Consider the following 23,137-nt stretch of genomic DNA (forward strand, 5'->3'; position numbering starts at 1 on the left):
TGCTGTTTGCTGGAGGAAGGTAAAATAGCTGGGTAGATAATGACTCAGAACCTAGTTCAGAGAGATTTAGTTTTAGTAAATGTCAAATACAGGCACGGGAAAGACAAATCTAACGGAAAGATCGCAGAGCTGTAGGGGAAGACTTCTTTTTCTCTGGGATAGCTACGGAAACCTAGGGCGGTGATTTCATTAGAAGCAAATCCTGGTGCTGTGTCAGTGCTTTCAGGTGGCTGCTGTTTGTGCCTTTGGCTCCCTCAGGTCGACCTGTCCACGCACGGCGGGTTCATGGGCGGCCTGCAGCGCAACGGCAGCACGGGGCAGACCGCGCCCTACTACGCCACCTCCACCGTGGAGATCATCTTCCACGTGTCCACCAGGATGCCCTCCGACTCGGATGACTCGCTGACCAAAAAGGTAAAGGCTTTGCAGCGTGTTTCCATCAAAATCTGAGCTGGGAGCAGCCTTTGCTGACTGGTCCTGGCAGGCCGTCCCTGTGTTGCCACGTGGTGCTTCTGCAGCTGGGCTAGCTGAATTAAATGGCATCTAAATTCTGGGTTCTGAAACACAATTAACATTTCCATGGTAGCCTCAAATGCCACCGTGGGTAATAATATTAGCAATAATTTCATTTGTACATTGTCTGCCTGCCAAAACTGCTGTAGGTCGGTAGAAGAAAGCAACCAAATGCAGCATCATCAAACTGTCCTGTGGGGAGCAGCGAAGGGAAAGAGGGCTGACAGGCTCAGGAGCCCAAGCAGCCAGCTCAGAGTTCAAGACAGCAGCCAGTTAGGCACAAGTCTGAGAGGCAGCCTCTGCTTCAGACAGCCAGAACCCAGCACAAAATTCTGTTGGTATCAGTACTTAATTGTTTGTCTTTCCTAGCGAAGGTAGGTACAATTTCAGGTTATGCTGTTTGCCAGCTGCTGCTTAGACCCAAAGATTTTTGGGGCATATGAAATCTCTGCCTTTTTAATTAGGATGGGCAACTTGGCCTGCAGAAGTTGTTAGCATGTATCAGTAATGCTGCAGCAGCCATCCAGCTGGTTTCAGAATTATGTGTGCTTTTCTTTGAAATATAAAGGTGGAATCTCTGATTACTGGTTCTGAAAAATTGCCCAGTGTTTCATACTAAAGTCAGATCTTGTCTTTTTATTGTGATATCTGTCATTTAAAAAAAGGAAAATCAGCAAAATGACATGTTTCTCTTCATGGATGCAAGGCTATGGAGAAAAGTACTCTGAGTGCTTCAGGAAGGAGCAGTGGGGTAGTGGTGTTTAGGACAGGGCTGTAGAGTCTCTGTGAGCACACCAGTGTAGGACTGTTTGTATTTTTATTATTCCTGACCAGTATTTGTCAAGCTACTAGACCAAAACTCCAGTGATCAATGATTTACAGTTGCCCTAGGCAACATATTCCATATTCCTGTGCTCTACTTCTTGCACCATGAAAAAATCTCTGGTAGTGCCTACTTTGCTTCAATTTAAGCCCATTGGTTCTTATCCTATTTCAGATGGATATGAAGGGCAGATTATTTTGCAGCACACTTATGCATGTCTGAACTGCTGCCATGCCTTTCCCAGACTCAGTTTTCCTACACAAACTGTGGCCACAAAGGCAAGTCCAACCTTCCCTTGTAAGTCCTGGGTTTTGTGAAAGCCTGGCAAAGACACTGGGATATGGTCTGGCTGTTGAGTAATTCATGACCTGGGAGAGGAGAGCACAGTGTGGCAGAGCTACCACAAGGGGAAGAATGGGATTTAGCTGCAAACAGTCCACTTATTCTCCTTATTTTCATTTATGTTACGGGTTATCACCGGCACTGAGGGTCTCGTTATTCTATTTGTCTTCCCTGTGTTTGCTCTAAGAGAATTCCTTCTCTGTGAGAAACAGAAACCAAAAGCATTTAGTAGCTGTCAGTCTCCAAGTTTTGTAGTGCCAGGAAACCAGGCCAGCTCCAGCACATGCTGTCTACAGAAAATAGCTACAAAGGAATTGCTCTGGGACCTTTTCAGAAAACCTGAGATCTGCTCTAGGAATGGAACCCTGCAGGGATCAAACTGGGAATTCCAGTGAAGGACAAATCTCTGAGCAGGCTCATGGACCCGAGGAGCTGCAAGGAGTGGCTCAGACCAGATGGCTTCCAGAGGGCTCTTCAGTCATCATCTACTCATCCATGGTTCCACTCACACCAGTTTCATTCCGTTGGTCACAGCTTCTGTTGTGAGCAGACATGCAGTCCTGTGCAGATGAGCAAGGATTGTGGGCAGATTTTTGCAGACCTGCAGCTGTGAGTGGAGAAAAGGTGCATTTCAGAAGCACTGCGCTTTCTGGAAGGTGGACAGTTCTCTCAAGGGCTTAGGTCCTTGCCTCACATTGTTGGGGCAGAATGTCCAGGTTAAAAAGATAATTTCTTGCTTCATATTTATTACTTCTTGCCATCAATGCTTTTGTTTTATGGGAGAGTGGGAGAGAAAGGTGGAAGCCCTTGGCATTCATTAGGTTCCTGCTCCTACAGCTGAACTGTGCCTGGTGATACAGGACAGTGGAGCTGGGAGGAGAGAAGTTCATCAGGATGCAGTGGGGGCCACAGCTTCTTTTTTCTTGCCCTCCCTCTGGGATCTAAGGTCCCCCTAATCTCTGAAATCTTTGTGATTGCTGGGGTTTCTTCTCTGCTTGTTTTGCCTCAGACCAAGAGAGGCTTCATCCCTGTCAGCACACTCCCAGCTGAACAGAAGGACTGACCACCTGCTGCCCTGGGGAGCCATGGCAAGGCCATAAATTCTGGGGGCTGGGGAATTCAGCAGATGTAGTAATTTTACTTAAATATGTTATTGTGGTTCTTTGTTTTTACTGAACGCAAGGATAAATTGAGTTCTGGTATGAATTTCCCAGAATAAGTGCATTTCCACTGGGGATGAGCTTGGCCCCTTGTTTTTGTGCAGTAGAGCTGTGATTTGCAGTCTGCATTTTTTTATTTGAGATACATGCTGACATTATATTGCTAATTCAGGAGGGAAGAAAGGAAAAATAAGAAGAAGGAAAAACCCCTCTCCAAATAAGTCTTGGCCCTGACAGAAATCTTTCCTAGTGGAGTAAACAAAATTCAGCTGATCTCTTTTGCTGCTGCAGGGTTCAGCATCATTGGTTCCAAACTTTATCTGTCTGTCTTGTGGCAAGAGTGAAAATCAATCCCAGGAATGGCATCCTACAGTCCCTGTCTCCTTTTGCTCAAATTGTGCTTAACGGTTTAAAGATGTGCTGCTGAATTTCTCAGTGATTTATTTCATCTTCTCCATTGTCAGAGCAGAACTTTTTCAATTCAGAAATCTGGTTGCAGCCCCATACTGAACTCTTGCTCCTTTGCTGCAGAAATTTGTTAGCTGGGGCTAGATTAGATTTTTAGCAGCTAATCTGACTGCTGTAGGGGTTTGCAGAGTGGGGACAGAGCTGTGCTATTGGATTTGTCCAATTCATTTGACTCCAGGACTATAATTGCACTTATGTCTTACAAGGCTTTTATGGCCTCGGGCTGGCGAGCAGCAGAAAAACAAATTGGCAGTGATACAGTGAGAGTGAAAGGGAATGAAAGGCACACATTATCAGTCTCCAGGCAGCCCTGCTCTGGCAGGAAGTTTCTTGCTTAATTTACAAATAAAACTTAGATTTTAGGATGGGCACACAGTCAGCCAGACAATGGGGATGTCAGGCCCCACTGTTACTTAGCGAAAGTAGCAGCCATGCCTCCCCAAAAGCAGGAATTCTTCAGTCAAACAGACGACTCCTCTCTGGAGCCAGCTGGCTGTGTAATGCAATTAGAAGGGAAGGGAGGTCATGCCGGAGGTGTGCACCGTGACCAGTGTCACCCACAGAGCCCAGGGCCTGGGCTGCAGAGTGCAGCCCTGGGCAGGGACAGCAGGGCTGAGCTGGGCCTGAGCCTGGGGCCCTGTCCCAGCACCCCGTTAGCCAAACCAGGGCCAATTCCTGTGCCCACCAAAAATTCCTGTGCACCAGGGAGGACACGCTGCCAGGGCCAGAGCTGCCTTCCCTCCCTGTGCACATCACTCCAGACTGCTGTTGGGGTTTGCTTCTAAAACCAATCTGATTTCATGTCTGCTTTGGGATTTTTTTTTAATGTAGCTTTTCTCTTTATTCCCCCCACCCCTAAACTGGGTGGGGAGCGCAGCCTGGAGCTCTGGCTCTGCACGCGTCGGAGCAGAGCCCTGTGGGGCTTTGGACATTTCAGCACAACTTGCTGAAGTCCTTCAGAGCACTGAGTTTGCCCCACAGCTGCTGTTTTGAATAAACAACACAGGAAAATAGCAGCTGGCTTATTGTCACTGATGAGATTATTGTAACGGCTTTTTATCAATGGAGTTACCTCTCAGTAACAAATTTTTTGATTAATGCCAATTTTTTTTCCCTGTAACATTATACCTTGTAACTGTGGTGCTTAAGGATGTGTGGCTTCAAAACAAGGGCAGTAACTCAAGCTCTAAAACAAGTTGCTGGCACACACTAGGGATTGTGGCAGACTCATGAGCACAGCAAGTGTTGGTTCAGCTAAGTTCCCTTCTTCACTGAATTTTGTTCTGAAGGCTGCAGTATCAGTACAAAGTGTTTGATTATTATCAGAACAGTTCCTTGGGATTTTAAAAAGGGTCCCTCAAGCAGTATTTGGACATATTTTGATGACTGTTTTTATAGCAGTATGTGTTGTTTCTCACCCCAGAAGCCCTAGAAGGCACAGCAGTACAGAGACTCTTCTTCAAAAGAGCTGAGCTGGGTTTGTGAATTGTCCTCTGCACCTGGGCAACGGAGCTGCCTTATGGAATTTTGTGTCCACATTTATTTCTATTTCAGCAGAGTAAGGTTTGCTGGGTGCCCTCATTGCAGGCTCTCTGTGCAGGGAAGCCAGTGCCAGAGCTGGCTTGGGCTCAGCCTGGCAAACGTGGGCACTTCCAAATCCCTGGCGGGGGTTCCCTGAGCTCAGCTGGGCTGAGCTGGGCCCATCCTGGAGTGGGACAGCCTGGCCAGGCATCCTCAGCATCTGGGACCTGCTGTGCACAAGGTCTGCTCACCCAGATGGATTTTAGGGGTGTGTCTGACTAAACCTGACATCTCCCTTCTGATCACTTTGGAGGTGACCTGGCTGCAGCTGGTCACGGAGAGTGAGATCAGGGTTTTGTCCTGTGTGTGAATTCCTGCTGCTTTTGGTATGTGTCAGTTTGTGACATTCCCAACGTGAGTGTTTTCTTGTGTGTTGCTTTGTTTTTACTAAGCTTCTGCAGAGATGTCAAGGTGACCACAAGAACAGCAATTTCTACTTGCTTTGTACATGTAAGAAGCTCTAGTAATAGTATTGTTAATGTTCCCATGTTTTTCCAAGATAAAAATGGTTCATGTTTTCTTCAAAAAGAGCTAAAATTACCTTTATTCCATGGGTGTAAATAAAACAGAATTATTATCTTCTGTTTAATTTAAAATAAACTGAGAATCTCAGTCCTTCTGGGAACTGAGCTTTACTTCATTCTGCTGGAACATGAACTGTAAGCCAAGTTCACAGTTGTAACTTTTAAAAATTTTTCACAGTGTGTTGGTTTTGCCACGTTTCTCTCGTGACTGAGGAGTCCAGTTTGCCACCAATACGGAGGAGTGAAAGTTTTTCCTTCTAAAGGCACTGCCTGGCTCTGAATAGGGAAGCCTCATCAGCACAGCGTAGGCTGATCCAAAGCGTGTTGGGGTTAGTTGTTATTTACCACTGAAAATCACCACCTTCTTTTCCCTTTTTTCTCTCCCCCTACACAGAGTGAAGTAGCAGAGCTTCGTTTTGGCTTCTTTGTTCGGTCTGTTGTGCACATTGTTCTGGGGGTAGCACCAAATTGGAGGGGGGGGGGGGTGTCTTTTAAGCTTTAAGTGGGACTTAAAGTCTCTTTATGCTTGGAGCTGGCATTGTGTGTGTGGATTACATTTTAACTTTAAAGCTTACAGTTGAAACCATTGTGTGAGGCTTGTACGTGATTGCCAAATAGTTTTTGCCATCTGTTAGATCACCTCCAGCTCCTCCAGCAGCAGAGCAAACACACACACACACACACAGAGGCTTTCAGAGGCTTTCTGTGTATGTCATGTTTAAATTTTATCTGTATTTCATGCAGCTCTGCTCCAAATGAAAAGGTGCAACTCCCACAGTATTTCCCGTTCTTCTGTACTTCACACTGCCCAGATATTTTGCTGACGTTTCAGGCAGGAGACCCCTCCAGACACAGTCAGTGAGGAGATATTTGTGGATAATAAATTCAGTTATAGTGGTTCATGACAGGCAGTTTCTTGACATTCTGAGTCAAGGCATTTTCATATTTCTGTGACAGCTGCCTTATTTTAGCTGGAATACAATGCTCCGTTGGTTAATGCTTTGTTCCAGTAATTCAGTTTTCCATCTTAAATCACTGTAGGTAATGTACATTTACATATCATGCTAATGGCTAGTTTGATAATGACTTAATTAAGCCATCAGACAACAATGAGTTCTAAATGAAGCAAATTATTGAGCCGATGCTTTCATGAGCAACTGGAGAAAAACAATATTTTAACTTTTCCATAATGAAATATTCCTGCTATCGAGCATTGTAATTCAATTTGTGAGCCGTGACCCCTGGTGCAGCGTGGTTATCACAGGGATTAATAAAGAGCCAATTTGCTGTTGCAGCTCCGTCACTTGGGGAATGACGAGGTGCACATCGTGTGGTCCGAGCACACCCGCAACTACCGCAGGGGCATCATCCCCACCGACTTCGGGGACGTCCTCATCGTCATCTACCCCATGAAGAACCACATGTTCTTCATTGAGATCATGAAGAAACCCGAGGTACGTTCTGGCTGCCTCGCTGGCCCCGCTGTGCTGTGCCACTGAGCAGCAGTTGTGTTGCTTTCAGCTGGGCTCAGTGGTTTAGAGTTTGGGGGTTGTTTTTTCCCGAATCACTCTGTCCATGTCAGGTGAAGGATAAGCTGAGCAATGAGCTGACTTTAAAACTGGACTTGCTCACGGTGATCAGAGTGATTGCTCATTCGTTTTATAGCCATACTTAGTGCTGAGTGAAACACTCCAGAATACTCAACCCACAGAAGTTACTGGGCAAAGAACAGTATTTAAGCCATTGTGGATGTCCTCTGAGGCAGTGAAAGCAAACCATTCATGATTTGAGTTCCTTGTGTGGTGCTGGGTCACTGCTGTACACACAGCACCGAGCAGAACCTCACACGTCTGTGGGACTGTCATTGTCACCTGACTGGGTGGGATGATGCAGACACTGGACATCCTGTCATCAAACAAAGTATGAGAGGTTCACAGCTGAGACTTTTTTGGGAGAAAAAAAAAGCATTTTTTTGCAAAACGTCAGAGGTGTGTGTATGTACATCTGTGCATGTGTGTGAAAAAGCCACTGCAGTAAATACTAGTCTGGTACATTACGGATGCAAAAATATGCGTAAAATATACTTTGTGAAAGTAGTCATTGTGATAAATACCCTTAGCCTTATAGGAGGGACAGTGTTTGTCCAAAGGAGCAGCCAACTGTGGTAAATGCCTCCATCATATCCCATATTGACCAGGTGTAGACACTATTTTTTGAGTTGTGCGTGATGGAGTTGTTGGATACTGACAGCCAACAGTACCTTGTCAGTAGACATTTCAAACTTGAAAATATTCTAGTAGTGGGTTGTTGGGGTTTTTTTTTTTACATATGGTGTTGAGCTGTGCGGTTTAGTTTTCGAGCATTTTGGCTTTTAGCTTTTTTTAATGTTCCATCAGGGAAATGAGAATTTAGCGTTAGGAACACGCTTGAGACTTCTCTGGAGCGATGGAGAAAAACTGTGTCATCTTTCATATTAGTCAAAACCACCCAACGGGCAGCCAGAATAAGAGCTAACTGGAAATTTAGTGTTATCCCTACATTTAAAGTACAAACCATTACAATGTAATAAAATTAATCCAGACATTTCCAGGGCAAGTGTGGCTGACCTTTTGTTCACCAGCTACTGACCCCAGGGTGAATGAACGAGCCTTGCAGAGAGAAATGTCTGTTGTTTGGCTTCAGTCCCTGGCATTTAAATTGCATTCCCTAATCGAATGAAAAGGCTGTCCTCTCTATCAGGTTACAGAATCCATGGCAACATTTGGCCTTTTATATCCATAATGTTAGCCTTTTTGTTTGCAGCCAAGTAGAGACACCTGGAGCAATGTTAACATTAACCGCTTTAGCATTAATAGCTTCATTATAGAAGAATTTCTGATCAGATAGCTGTTACTTTTGTTATATTGCTTCAGCTTGTATTGTTTTCATTTTTGATCTCCCTGCTTGGCAACCCGGCAATGATTTGCAAATTTTTTTGTCTTGATTAATTAAGCAATATAATTATCAGGAACTGTGCTGCAGTCTTTGCCCGACAAAGCTTGGGAGGGAAGACAATAGTAAGTCTGTTAGTGTGAATGCATTCCACGCGTCACAGATGCACGAGGATATTGGGAACAATGAGAGGAAAAGCTGCCTGCGAGAGGGGACAAAGCATGCCAGGCAAGCTCCGCACTGCACATACCGCCAGGGACATGCTGCGGGTTCCCTGGGACACAGATGCCTCGTTAGATTGCAGCTCGTCATCAGAGATTAATTCTCAGCCATTTGGTACAATAATTTACCCATTCCCCACTCTTTTAACTAGTGCTGCTTGCTGTAGAGGGGAAGTCTTTGTGCTCAGAAGGTTTATTTAACCTTGCCTACTTTTACTGCGGGCAACAGAAATAATGATTTTGCTGTTGGAAATTGGAACGAAGCAGGTGTTTGCAGTGGGCTGAATATTAATTTTTGCTTCACGGATAACTTGCAGTGACATTTGGAGTACTCACAGAAGGGGATCTTTCCCTCTATTTTTTTTAATTGATTCCTGTCAAAGCAGGCTGTTTGTTTGTGGTGGCCACTGAAGCCCTGCTCTCGCGGGCAGGGTGTTGGGTACCGGACTCGGAGCGGAGCCGAGCGGGGAGCGCGCCCTGCACGTTCCGCTGGCCTCCCCCCAACCCTTGTTAGGGCAGGGCCCCCATGCAGATGGAAGCTGAGGAGATGCAGCTCCAGTGACTTTAATGACCCTTGGCGAGGCCACTGTGTGTGCTGGGGAATGAATAATTCCGAGCCCCGTGTGCATCCGGCTCGGATCGAGGCGGGCTCCGAAGCCCTCGGCTCTGCTGCTGCTCCTCTCCCTGGCCAGGATACACTCACCCTGTCCCTGGGTTGCATCTGTAAATTCTGTGGTGCAGTGGTGAGAAAGTCTGCCCCGCTCCCCAGCTCCTGGTGAGTGTGAAACCGTGAATGCAAGTGCTGTAAGCAAAACCTACTTGTCCAAAAAGCCCAGCAGGGAATTTCCCTGCCCCAGTAGCATCTGCTGATCTGACTTTACATATCTGGTATTTGTGTGGTGGTAGTATACCACCAATACTAGTATGTACTATACCATCAATACTAGTATGTACTTAACGTCCTTATCTGTATTTTTTGCATTCTTTTCTCTTGCTGTCAATGCTTCCAGACAGTGCATGGGATAAAAATTTTACTTAAAAACATTACTGCCTAGAGAGGCAAAACTTGATGCTCCATAATGTTATCATTTTGGTGGCATTGATTTTCCTCTGTCCCCTTCCCTTCCAACTGCCTGGATAGTAATGCCAGCAGAAATGAAAAAATTGAAAAGAAGGCAAAACCACTATGGAAACATTTTTCACTTTTCTGTTTTATTGGAGAGTGGGTAATTATTTTAAGTAAAGGAATGACAGAATAAGTGTGTGCACAGACAGCTGTCATTTCCAGATGTTACATTTAACCAAAATTTCTTCTGTAATTCATTGCCACTTCTAATTAGAGGAATTCCCTAGATGCAGGGGATTTATATTATTCCCTTTGTCCATTTATTGAATGACTGTCACAGTCACCCACAAGCAGTTGGAGAAGAATAATAGAGGGTATTTATTTATGTGATAAGCCTCTGTACAGATGGAAAAAATCCGTAGCTTAAATATTGATAATTGTTGCTGGCTTCTGTCTAGGGCTTTAGTTGGGGGGTTATTTTTTTTTTCATTTTGAGTCTCTGAGAGGGAAATTAATTTGAGTACTTGCAAGTACTGAAAGTTGTGCATTTAAACATCAAAATTTTCTGGGTTGGGCAGGCTCAGGTCTGTTTTGTGTCTGCAGTTCTGGACAGGGTTTATTTTTAGAAAGCATCTCGTTCGTAGTGTGGTCTTTATCTGCAGAGCCTCGGGTCACCAGAGGATGTCACACAGGGGTTTCCTGTGAAGGTGGCCCTGAAGGAGCAGCATTTGGGCACCTTGACCCACTGGGCCCACTTGTGCCTGTCCCCACCCTGTGTCCTGCCCTTGAGAGAGCCCCTGCTCTGTCCTCTCCTCTGCCTTCCGCACACCTCCTGATCTTGGACCAGCTCAAGGATTTTTTTCTCTTCTATGAAGTCCATGAAAGGAGTTTATAGAGGATTATCTGAAGTAAATATGTGTTTGCAAAGCCTCCTGCCAATGCTGGAGTCAGCCAGTGAATGAGGGTCTCCTATTGGGATCCCAGATGGAAAATAGCTCCTAATATTCACTGCCAAAGGCATATTGATTGCAAATTCATAGATGGCCCCAGTTTTACATGTACCAAGCTTGTGCTTAGCCAGCAGAATGTTCTGAGACCTGTGTCTGTGTAGTGTGCTGAGGGCAGTCATGGGGGATTTAAACACTCACCAGCTTGTGAGATGAATGTCACACTGCAAGTCTCAGCGTGGAAAACAACGTGGCCGGGCTGTTTTAATGGCAAAATGCTGTACCAGTCTCCTGCAGTGGTTCTGAAGCCTGCTTTTCTCTTTTGGGGTGCCCAGGTGCCATTTTTCGGTCCCCTCTTCGACGGCGCCATCGTGACGGCGAAGCTGCTGCCCAGCCTGATCTGTGCCACGTGCATCAACGCCAGCAGAGCTGTCAAGTCCCTCATCCCACTCTACCAGAGCTTGTATCCTTTTCCAGGGGGGCAAGGCTCCCCTTGGTAGGGTTCCCACTTGGAGCATCATCCTGCAGAGAGGTAGGTTGGGATGAAAATCCCTCCTGTTTGATTTTGTTAGGAAAGGTCAGAGCTTTCTTTGCGTGCAGCTGGATGTTCTCAGTGGCTCAGACGCAGGTGCCATGCGGTGTTTTCCAAATTGGAGTGGTAATAGCACTGGAGTCTCTCACCAGCAGCTTCCACCTCACTGCTGGTGGGCTTGGGCTTTGATCTGTGAGAAAAGGTAACTCCCAGCTTGCTTTCACACTGATAGAAGTTGTGGATTGTGTATGTCAGGCTGGTAGCCAGAGCTCAGCCATGCTCTTATCCTATCCAATTAACTTTACTTGGACTCAATACATTAATAAGGCAGATGGGATTTGTCCTCAGATACAGACGTTTCACGTCCCTAATTCCAGTTTCTTTCCAGTCACACCTGTGTTTGGGCATTTTCAGAACCTGTTTTCCACCAGTGGCTGGAAGGTAGCTGGACATGTGCTTCTCTGGGACAGGAGTTGTGACACAGACTGTGGTTCTTGAGTGCTACTCAGAGTTAGCACAGGTTTGCACCCATGCTGGGGTCTTCTCATAATGCCATCATAGATTTCATAGCTGGTTTTGCCAATCACATCACTTACCTCAGGACAAACACTCACTGCACTTTGCTTTCCCTGGGGAGCATTTGATTTGAGTATTTTTCTAATCACATGACTTTGAGAAAGAGTTTGTGAAATATTTTGATCTTTGAAAGAACATTGAGGAATTAGTTTAAGATGCACATTTTTAAAACATGGAATATCCTCAAAGTGCTTGTTAGGGTTTTGTTTTAAAAAACTAAATGAAAATAAATAAATTTTAACCAGTATACTTTGCAAAAGTAATCAGAAATTAAAAGTATCATTGCAGTTAAGTAGATTTGTGTTAATAACTAATTGTTTACTCGTTGTAAACCAAATGGTGGTGGTTGTGCAAACTGTGGCAATGCCTGACAGGTGAGTCAAGGCTGGCTCTGTTTTCTTCTGTTTCTTGAGAGAAATGTAGCAAATTCCTGAAACTGTGCTGTGCAGAATTTAGCTTAACCTGTCTGTTTCTCAGTGTTCAATACTAAAGTAACAGTGTATTAAAATGGACATAAGTAGCAGCAGTTACAAGAGCGAAGCTGTCCCATCCCCTCACTCCCAGCTGGAGTCCTCCCATGTTTTGGCATTGAGCATTTTGTGAGTGAGCAGCACTCACCAGCTGGCCGTGCTCCTGCTGTCCAAGGGGGTGTCCCTGAGGGTCCCTGTGCATCCCTGGGGGGACAGAGCTGCACAGACACTGCGGCACAGGGCACTGCTCTGCACAGGTCTGAGGCAGCATCTGTCCCCACATTCTTGTCCGCCTTTTTCTGCGTCTGCTTTTGCACCTGTGCTGTCCATAGTGAATCAACTGCCACTTGTCTGTCTGATAAATGAAAATGGATTGAGAAACTCCTGAAATGGCACAAAGGGGATGTGGTGGGCAGATCCCTTCGGGGCCACACTGGAGCAGGAGAGAAAGCTATCTGTAATTCATTCCCTAGATAGTGCAGACTCTGAGATGCACTACAGCCAGCAGCTGGAATGTGAGTGTGTAGATGTGTAAAGGTGATGTTGGGCCTGTCCAATGCAGCTCCCAAAGGGCGAGTGATCCAGGTCCAGTGTTTGCAGTGCCAGCTGCTGTGAGCAGGACACGAGGCAAGCAGACCCAGCAGTGCAAACAGTAAATGGAAGTGCCATTATCAGACTGGAGATGGAAATAACTCAAAAAATATCAGTGAGAGGGAGAAATAGAAAGCAATGTCCCTGGCAAAGTGAGGGATGATGTTTGGCACACACCAGTCATACCTGCAGTTGGGATAAGGACTGCAGGCTGGAGTGAGGCAGATCTAAGGAGGATCTGCAGCTCCTCTTTGGCTCATGGGTCATGTTAAAAGGCAACATCCCTGCTAAGGGTCCATAACTGAAGATGTTTGGACTCCGGTGTGGTTACAAACAGATCAAACACTTCAGCTGGTGTCAGTGGTTCTGTGGGGATGAGGTGCTGCATCCATGCTGCAGCAGTGGCAGGGTGTGAAGAACCTGCAGAGACTCATCCCTGTTCTGCCCTGGTGGTGCTGGGAAGCCGGGGCAGCATCTTGCCAGCAGTGACAGCTGAAGTCACTTGTTGGAAAGTCTGTAAACTCCGGCTACAGCTGCACTTGTCAGGGGCTGTAAGGGAAGTGTAATCAGCCACAGAGATTAATTTGCATCTCAATTAGGAAAGAGTCAGGAGGAAGCTGTAGGGTCTGTTGCTGGAAGGTTGTGGAAGAAATCTCATCAGGCACAAAAGGCTCCCGACTTGGTGCTCCATCGAGCGGAGGACAATATCAGAGTCTGGTTTCCATGGGGACCGGGACCGCAGAGCCGCGGGAGCATCTCGCTGCCCGCAGCCGCTTGGTCATGATGACACAAATTCCACTGCCGTGCCCAAATACAGATTTCTCTTGGAAATCTCTTTGAAAATTAGGAAGGTAACTACGGCAGACCACATCAGATTTTTTTTAATCTCTTTTTTTACGTTTATGTAACGCTTTTGGTTTTAAGGAATTCATTAGGGCAAGAGATTCGTTAAAATATATTATTAAACTTATATAAACTCTTATATTTAAACCTCAGATTAGAGTTGTTCTGCTACAGGTTCTTTGTGTCCATGGAAGGGCACATGATGGCACTCCCAGGGTGCTGCATGCACAGCTCAGTTGTCTTTGGAACAGCGCTGTCTCTGCCACTGCCGCAGTGCTTCCATGGGCGGGGATGATTGTGCATCAGTTTATGTTCCAAATTCCCATTTTATTCCTCCTTGGTGCCATGGAGCAGAGAGGCTGAGTGGCTGCAGCCCCTGCTAATTGGGACTCTTGCCATCCTTGAGTAACTGCTGAGCATGAGGCAATGTGCTCCAGCAGCCTCTCCAGGCTGCTTTTTTCAGGCAGTGTCTGACTTTTAATGTGACTGGGACTTACAGAAATCATAAGTAATAAGATTACTTCAATTTTACAAGAACAAAAAATAGTATTTAACTATAATTGTTGTATTGAAAGGAATATATTTATGCAGGTTTTTGAGTGCATCCAAGCCTCTTTTGTATGTGCTGTGGAAAGAGGAACAACCTCTCTTGCAAACAATTAATTACATGTCATAACTAAGCAAGGGTCTGTTGTGTTTCTAGCAATACTGAATTTTTCAAAAACTGGTGAGAGTGGGGCTGCAAAAGTGCATCTCTGAACGCTCTTCGAGCTTGTGTGAAACAAGCTGTGTGCTGGGAAGGATTTCTGAACACTTGTGTGATCTGGAGTGCCGTGGCACTCAGCTGCAGCAGAGCTCCTCTCTGGGAGCTGCTCTTGTCTGAGGATAAATACTGGGGGGAAACAGGGTTTGGATTGAAGTATTACAGCTCTGCTGATTGAAGATTGGCAGCTGCTGTCTAAGCTGACAGTTCCTAAGCTCAGGTGCTAGTCAGCCTTCAGACATGAAAATGTAGCTAGTTTGGCAGGTTATCAGGCCTTTTGGTTGGCCCATAATTCAGTCCTGGTCTCCAGAAAGACACTGGGATTTGGAGATAGTGATGTCTGAGCAAAAAGCTCCTCCTAGAATGCCCAGGGAAATGCAATTCTCACTGCTCAGGTTATCTTTCCAAATGGAGCCATTTCTTTTCTCCTTGGATTGAATTGGTTAAATTTAAAAATTGTTTCAGTGTTATTTTGAGTATCTCACCACTTTGTTTTTGTATTTCCTCCACCATTTCAAATAACTCTTGTACTCTCAGTCCTTCCTGACTGGGATGCTAAGTGAGTTTAGAGAAGAGTAGGAAATACCCCATCGTGTCTGAAACGTTACCTCAGCTTTGAGGAGCTCTTTGTAATCTGCCTTGGGGAGGATGGAATGTGTCCTGTGTGCCAGCACCAGTGGGCTTCTTCCCTGTGTGTGTTTTTCAGTGACTTCTGGTAGTCTTCAAGGTGTGTCCTTAGCAATTCAAGCTACTTCATGTACTTCCTGTGAATGGGTAAATAGGGAGCTAGCTCTTGTTGGGGTTTATTAAGGCACTGATTATAAAATTATCTCTGTGCACAATCTCACTTTTGGGATGAGTTGTTTGTTCTTATGGGCAGCAGAGGGGTTTGACCTCATGCTGCCTGTTGACTCCTGCACTCCACTTTGCTGTGATACATCAGGCTCTGGAGGTGTCTGTGCATTGGGACAAGCACAAATGAGCATGGTGGGGATGAGAGCTCCTTATGTAATATCTGAGCACTGGATGTCACCATTTCCCAGCTCACGGTTTGCACTCCTCTTTGTGGACCTGAGGAAAACACAGCCCTTACCCGGGAGAAGTAATTTGATACATGAGTAATTCTGTCACTGTTTTCTCCACTGTAGTGGCGGTGGTGTGCTGCCTGACCTGTGCCAGCCAGCACTTCACTGGGGTAAAGCCAAAACTCCATTTAAACGCATAACTAAAAAGACATTCATAACTTTAATTCATTACAACTCTTCCAGATATTGACATACTAATATATCCTGGATGTGTTAATATCTGGAACCAAGAAGATTAAGCCAAGAACATCAGCTTCAAATTCTGAATTAAATCCCTTTCTTGGCTTAAGCCAATTTCTGATTAACCTAATAGAGAGTGCCCAATCTGCTTACCTGCTTTATCTGTGAAAGAAAGGTATTTGCTGTGATGGACTTAATTGTGTGAATGGCTGTCAGATGTTCTGGAGGCTCGTGTGGTGTCAGACACGTTTTGTGTCCCTCTCAGTGTGTGTTTCGTGGCACTGGCATTTGGAGCTCTGCTGTGGGTACAAGGCAGTGTTTGATCCTGCCGGGGAAATGAGATGGAAAGCCTGTTATTCCTTTCAGAGAGGGTTCACAGTTTGTCCCCTTTATTTCATCCAAAGAAGTGGTGCCCTCCAGCTATATCGATGCTGATAGGAATGGCTATGAAATTCTAAAGCATGTGTCACAGGAGCTGTGACAATTTATGTGACATGGCACCTGACGGTGTGCTGCAAGCGGCCAGCCCTGGCTGGCACGAGTGCCTGTCAGTGGCCAGTGTCTGTGGGCAGCAGCAGGTCCCTCTCCCTGCCCTTGGCCAGGGATGCCCAGACCCGAGGGCGGCTGAGGCACTGGCAGCTCTGCCCTTCATCTTGCACAGCCCCTGCTGCAGCAGATCAATGGCCAGGCCGGCTGTGTCCTCTGCCTTCCCTCCTCACAGCCAGAACCTTCTCCAGGCAGCGATCGATGCCTCTAATCTGCTCCAGCCTGTAATAAGTCATGCGAGGCAAAGCTTTTAGGTGGCATTACATGGGATTGTGGAGGCGGCTCCTCAGCTCTCATTCATAGAGCTCTTCATGGACTCGCAGAGAATCCACTGCGTCCCCTCGGTGCATATCTAAAGAGTATGAAATGCTTCTGCAGGTCTAAACTCCACATGCTGCTGCACCGTGCACACACAATGGGATCACATTTCTCTATTTTCTGTTTCGTGTCCATTCCTGAGCCTGCTGGCGGGCCCTTGTTAGACACACAGCTTGTGCCCGCATTGCTGGGGTAGCAGGGAGCAGCCAGGGGGGCAATGGTGCAGTTTATTTTGTCACTATAACGTGAGGCACCACTGTCCTCCCCCACGGCTGGGAGCTGCCAAGTTTGCTGAGGGCTGTTGAGAAAGTCCCAGGCTGATTCTGACACGGAGTTTTAAACTGCTGATCTCTGGGCAGTAGCACCAAATAAACCCCAGCAGTAGTAGAGGCTCTTCTTTGCTGGCTGATATCATGGAGAGTTCCAAAACAAACCTGGAGTTAAGTGACATCGAGAATGTAATGTGTTTTTAAATGAAAAGTGAGTTCACTGTGTCGGGGGAAAAAAACCAACAAAACAAACTCAATGTTGTATTTCTAAATGACATGCATACTAGTATGTGTGTGCTGATTGCAAACAAGGGTCCTAAACCACACAGCCATGCCTCTTTATGCCCTGCCGGAGACTGGGAAGTTCTGATCTTGCTGGAAATGGTGTGGTTTGGGTGGTGTAACCGTGCCCTGCCGAGGCCCTTCCCAGCAGCCCGGCATGGGGATGCCTTGCAGGCAGCTTGCAGGGGCACACAATGAGGTACAGGGCTTTGTTTATGAGCAGTAAATATCCCTTCCGCGAGAAGGTGTGCTGTACACAGAGGTGCAAACACCTGTCCTGCCCCGGTGTTTAATGTTTTCTCCTGGCTTACACAAAGAGCCCCTAATTTGTGTTTCGTGAGAGGCACTTGCTCATTCTTTGGTTTTTTGACAGAAGCAAAATTGGTATATTCGAGTTGCTAACAACTACTTCATCCCATCTTGTGGCGGTTCTTGCCTGTGTGCGAGGGCTTCGCACTCTGTGTCTTTGCAAAGCAATTTTTGCCGTTTCCCCCCCATTAACTTTGAAGGGATGCGCGTAGCTAAAGCTGCATTGTGTCTTTCGGGAACTTCGCTGTGAATTCCCGCTCGGGTTTTGTCGCAGGCAGGCCGGCGAACAGCGGAGCGCGTTGTGTTTCTGCGGCTGGGCTGCGGGTGCGGAGCGGGGCCGGCCGTGCCGCAGTCGGAGCGGGCGGCGGGGGCGCGGGCCGAGCCCTCGCAGGGCTCCCGCGGGCCCCGGGGTCGCTCCCCCGGGCGCGGGGCTTTGTGCGGCCGGGCCGGCTCATTAGCATGCGGGCCGGGCGAGCGGGGCTCTGCTGGCTTACCAGCTGTTCCTGCTGCTCCCGACAATGTCCGGCGGGCCGGGCTGGCCGCGCTGCGCGGCCGCCGCTGCGCTCCAACAGCCTTTCCGCTGGGGATGCCCACGTGGCACCGCAGCGCCGGCCGGCCTCGCATGGCATATGGTGTCTGGATTCATACAAGATGCAAAACTATTCTGCCGCTAATGCACAATGACTCATAGCATTGCTAATTTTTCCAACAAAAGCCCACTTCCACACCCACACTTTTAACCCCTCAGGCTAAAAAGCCTCTTCTTTAGTTTCAAAGCCATGGAAATGTAAGGAGGTGGCTTCTGGATCAATATCTGAAACCCTATATTTATTTAAAGCATATGCACGCTCTAACGCGTATTTTAAATTTCTGTGAAAGCCAGTTTGCAAATTGCCACTATAACGTGCGGCAGGTTTTTTGTTCCAAAGTGGATTCGTTGTCAAATGCTGGGGTTTTTTAATTTTTCAGTAGTTAACGTATTAAAAAAATAACCTGAAATCGCCACCATAGATAATAAAAGGTTATTTTCATTTAAGAGGAGGGAATCCAAGCATTGTAGCCAGTGGACCTACAAGGATTACGTATTCCAGCACAAGTTCCCAAGCCACTTTGTGTAAGCAGTTTGCAGTATTTGGGGATCTTTGCTGTTTACTGGCTCTTCAGGGACAATAATAATGCACTTTCCAACTAGAGGGAGCTGCTGGTATCCCTGATACTGATTCTTAACCTCCCAGTCTAATTCCTTTGTGCAGAACGTATGGCGATCGTTCGGATGTTTTAATAAAATCAAGTTAAATTACCCCGAGTCGTTTAGATTAAAAGGCTGCCTCTCAGTTCTTGCAGTGCAATCATCAAATTAAACAGCGAAATTCGGGGAAAACTGAAGCAGATCCTCGTTGCTTTTTGTGGAATTATGTAGGTCGTGAAAAGGCTGGCGCAGAGCGCTCCGAGACAAAAAGCGTGCGGGAGGCAGGAGTGCGGGAAGCGCCCGCTCCCGCTCCCTCCGGCGGAACAAAGGAACAAAGGGACCTGTGGCCAGGCTCCGAGGTGGCCAGGCTTGGTGCTCAGGCTCCCCAGGAGCCACTTGTTACAGGGTCCCCTGCGGGCAGCGCTGCAGCAGGTGAAGGCTCCTGCCGGCAGGGATTTAGGAAGCGACTTTCCTAGGGAATGGTTTGAGGGCTCCTGGGAGGCTTCACGGTGGCCTGTGGTGGGATGTGCTGTGTCCTAGCCAGGGCAAAAGCCCAGGTGCTGGCTTTGGAAAGGCACTTTCCATCCAGCAGGGCTGCTCCCTTGTCCCAGAAACAGCGGGGCAAGGCTCAAAGGCTGCAGGAGAGCAGATCCACGTGTGGGCATTTCCATGGGTACTTCCCAGCACTCCAGGGACTGGTGGTAACACAAACATGCAATCACCAGTACAGGTTTATGTCATGTTTCAAACTTCTCTTTTGAAGAGACCCTGACTTCAGCGTGTGGTTCTCATCAGCCATGCATGCTGATACTGCTTAATGAAAAGTTAAGGAATAACTTTCTAAACGGGAAAAACATTTTTCGGCTTAGGTTTGTGTTTTCTTTATGACTTTGTTTCTCTGCTTTGAAAATGAGTGGCTGAGTTGAGTGCTGGCCATGCTTTGAGGAGGTGAGACAGATCTGACTCCCTTCCAGCCTGACTGGCTCTGTGCAGCTGATACCAAAATGAGACAAGCACAGAAATTTTTGTGCCTGCTGTATAAAAGATACTTTGAGGGGCAGCACCATAATCCTACATTGCCCTTTAGAGAGGGAAGGCTTCCCCTCCACCTGCAGTTGAAAAGCTTTGAAAGCTATTCTGTTACTGTGGATATGAACATGGTGACATCAAGTGAGAGGAATATGAGAAAACCTGCTACAAAAAGTAGCTTTCTGGCTGGCATATTCAATTTATGGGGTTTTTTCCTCAGCATCATAATTGTGTGTATTTCCCAGTGCTTTTAACTGTCAGGTTCTACTGTATAAACAGGAGCAGATGGCTTTTGAGGATTTCTTAAACCTAATGTTTAGTAACAATCTAGTGCATGTACAGTATTTCCTGCTAAACAAAATCTCAGGTAATTTTCTGGGTTTTAGTACTTCTCTGAATTGGCGTTTTTTGGAGAACGTATGGTGTTGGTCTCTGTAACTTGTGCTGACCAGCTGGATTTATGGCACCTCTTTAGGGTCAGCCACCTGGCTGATTTTCACCCATGAGACAGTGTGGATTACTGTCACCTTGCTGGTCTTTGGTTTGTGGCTTCCTGAAGTAAAACAGGCCTTCCCCTGCACACCTTCCAGCTGGGAACCCCTGAAGGGTTGTTTGGGGAGCAGTTATTTCTCTGAAGTCTTAGTGTCACCTGGGTAACAAACTTGGGGTTAGCTCAGTCCTGTCTCAGTCCTGCAAAGCCTTGAAACCAAAAATGTGCTGTGACATTGAATCCATTGCAGCTTGGGGAGAGAGCTCAAGCTCCCAGGCCTTTGCTTTTCTGTGTTTCTGAAAGCTCTTTCCTGAACTTGTGCCATCCCTATGACCCTGACTGGCTTCTTGGTATTGAAAGGGGGCTTGTGAGGACTGTGCTTGCCAGACTGGCACCCTTCAGGCAGTGTGGCAGGGCAGGCAGGATCACAGAGACCCAGAGCACTTTGGAGAACAAGCCCTGAGGCTGATGCTCAGACAGTCCCCAGATCATAAGTGAACAGGGCTCTGCACTCTGAATTTCTGTGTCCAGACCACCACCTTCCTCTCCCTACTGCCAGCCTCTCTCAAAGCTGGGGAATGTGATGCCCTGAAAACACCTTTTCCCACAGGCACCTCTGGTGGTAAGAAATGGAAGATTTTTCTGTCCTTAACTGTTAAATACAAGTCTGTATTATCTGAAGGTCTCAAGTTGTAAGAACAGCAGTTACACCCACATGTGCCAGGCTGAGTAATCAAGGGAGAGCACAACCCTCATCATTAACTCTCTGAGCCTGGCAGGAGAGAGGGATTGTTCCAGTCCAGGAGAACTGTTTGAATTCAGAAACCTTTCCTTTCTAGGCTTTTGCAGAACCTGTTGGGTTTTGTGCTCCCATGTTTTATGACTTGTTGCCATGATAATTCAGCTCATCTTACAGGTTTCTCTAATTGTGATTGATGTGTAATCATTCATTTTATTGAACCTCATTAAGGTCTGTGAACCTCTGTCCCAACTTGCAGTAATTAGAGCCCAGATAGCCATTCCATCTGTTCCCAAGCACTGGTTAATTAATGAACTTTTAACGTGTTCTTTGCCTTGTAAAAGCCCTCAGTATTCTCAAGTTGCTGAATAGGATTTGCATGCCAGCATTTCCGTTTGTTTCAAATGCCACAGCAACGTGCAGTTTGGAATCCCAAAAGTCAACACACAAAGTCCCAGGATCTCGGAAAGCAAAGTGGAGAGATTTTACTTTCTGTTCTCACTTTGTGCATCAATTACAGTATCTGTGAAACTGGAGTTTGCAAACAAATGCCTCATAGGGTCTCCTGTGTTCTTTACTGCCCAAACCAAGGGGTTTGAATCTTCCTTTATATTGCTAAAGAGACTACACAGACATCAGTAAACCAAATGTTTCATTTTTCATGGTAGTACTTACTGGAAGAACATTAGAAACATGATACCTACAGACACACATTTTCCTGCCCTCATATTTCATCCTTTTGTTACATTTTGAGCATCAGGCCCGAGACAGCTTTGCTAGTTTTATGTAGCATTCACTACAAGGAGATTGTTAGAATGGAGCAGAATCCAGCACTCCTGCTGGAGTTGTCAGAGAGACTGCTGTGGTCCAGGACTGGGAGAAATCAGCAGGACCCAAATTTCTGAGAGTTTCTCTGCTTCACCTTTGTGCATTCTGACGGTGCAGTAACGTGCTGAGTCAGTGATCTGTGTGCAGAGAATAAATCATTGCATTTGAAAAAATTCATTCGATTTCTGTTTGCTGAGCAGACAAGAGAGGCAGCATTTCCAGTGGCAGGAGTTTAAAGAAAATGTTGGGGTTTTTGTGCATTGTTGCATTTGTGATCTGCTGCTGGTTTTTACACACAGGACTGTATTGCAGGGCTGTAGCTGTGCTCTGCCTCATTTGGATTGATCTGTGTTTACCTTCAATATTCAGGACAAGAATTAAGTCATACTGCTCAACTCCCTCAAAATCCCTTTCAGCATCCAAAGGCCAACCATCTGTCCAGTCCAGCCATTCTTTCCTCCCCCAGTATGTGTTTTAGCCAGTGCTTTGAGCAAGGCTGTATCCTGAAGGAGCAAAATATGAAGGGAAATAAAGGTCTTGGGCCTGGGGCCATGTTTAGCAATGCAGACCCTGTAAATTGCAGATAATTTTTGTGAAACAAGTGCAGAGAGCCCCTGGTTCTGTGGTACTTCAGTGTGCTGGTCTGTGGCACGGTGGGTGTCCAAGGCACAGGCAGGCTTCTCTGTGGAGAGATTTCCACAACAGCTACTTTTAATTCCCCTTCCAATATTTCTGTGTGCCAGATCCTCATCTCACCGCTGATCCCACATTTCAAACAGTCTGCTTGGCAAATCCATGTGTGCTCCTTTTTAGGACTGAAGCATTTTAAGTTACTGGCAGATATGCAAGAAAAATGGATTTCTTTCTCAAGCATTTTGGGAAGTGCAGGTGTTTTGTCCAGAAATGTGCTGGCCTGTGTGCAGTGTCAGGTGTTTGGGGCTCAGTCATGGTGCCACCTCCTCCCCATTGCTGATGTTCTGCAAGTCCAAGGCTGGGATCTTGTGGAAGTTATTCCAACACGTTGTTCCTCTGGCTGAGATTTAGTCAGAAACAAATCCATTCAGCGTGTGCATTTACTAAGGTGTGTTTGTAAATCATACCACTCCATCACAGCTGATATTTAGGGGGTGCACTTCTGTTTAGATGAAGAAAACTGGGATGTTCTTCCTGGGCAGTCCCTCTCCTGCTCTCCACAAGCCTTTGCACTCTGTTTAACACATTCTCAGATGAAAAAATGTGCAGGCAATCTTGGTGAGGTTTGAGCAGCAAATAGGGCATCCAGGTGAAGGAATGAGAGCAGGGACCTCTTGCCCCTCTCTGGTGGGATCCTGCTGTTGCCTGTGCTCTGGTTTTCTGGATATGCAGAGATGTCCCCAGTGTTTACTTCTCGGGGCTGATGGATGCGATTCCTGCTGCAAGGACACCTACAGGCACAAATCTGTGCTTTAATGCAACAGAATGAGTTTAGATGTTGCATACGTGTTTTAGCAATATTTTCTTTTAAATCTGTAAGCAGGGGTTG

At 46.5% G+C, this 23,137-nt stretch overlaps 1 protein-coding gene across 4 annotated transcripts in view; it reads left to right on the forward strand.

The window, feature by feature from the left end:
- The window catches only part of RALGAPA2 (Ral GTPase activating protein catalytic subunit alpha 2), a 92,245-nt gene that overhangs the window by 47,544 nt on the left and 21,564 nt on the right, over positions 1 to 23,137 (forward strand). For all 4 annotated transcript variants that reach the window (XM_071456529.1, XM_071456572.1, XM_071456637.1 and 1 more), the window contains 3 exons: positions 259 to 414; positions 6,707 to 6,865; positions 10,912 to 11,039. In XM_071456529.1, coding sequence (XP_071312630.1) covers positions 259 to 414; positions 6,707 to 6,865; positions 10,912 to 11,039 — 443 coding nt within the window. The remainder of the gene's footprint in view (positions 1 to 258; positions 415 to 6,706; positions 6,866 to 10,911; positions 11,040 to 23,137) is intronic.

The sequence above is a fragment of the Agelaius tricolor genome, unplaced genomic scaffold (genome assembly GCF_023055355.1).
Source record: "Agelaius tricolor isolate 1412-34295 unplaced genomic scaffold, bAgeTri1.0.p SCAF_1, whole genome shotgun sequence".
Lineage (NCBI taxonomy): Eukaryota > Metazoa > Chordata > Aves > Passeriformes > Icteridae > Agelaius > Agelaius tricolor.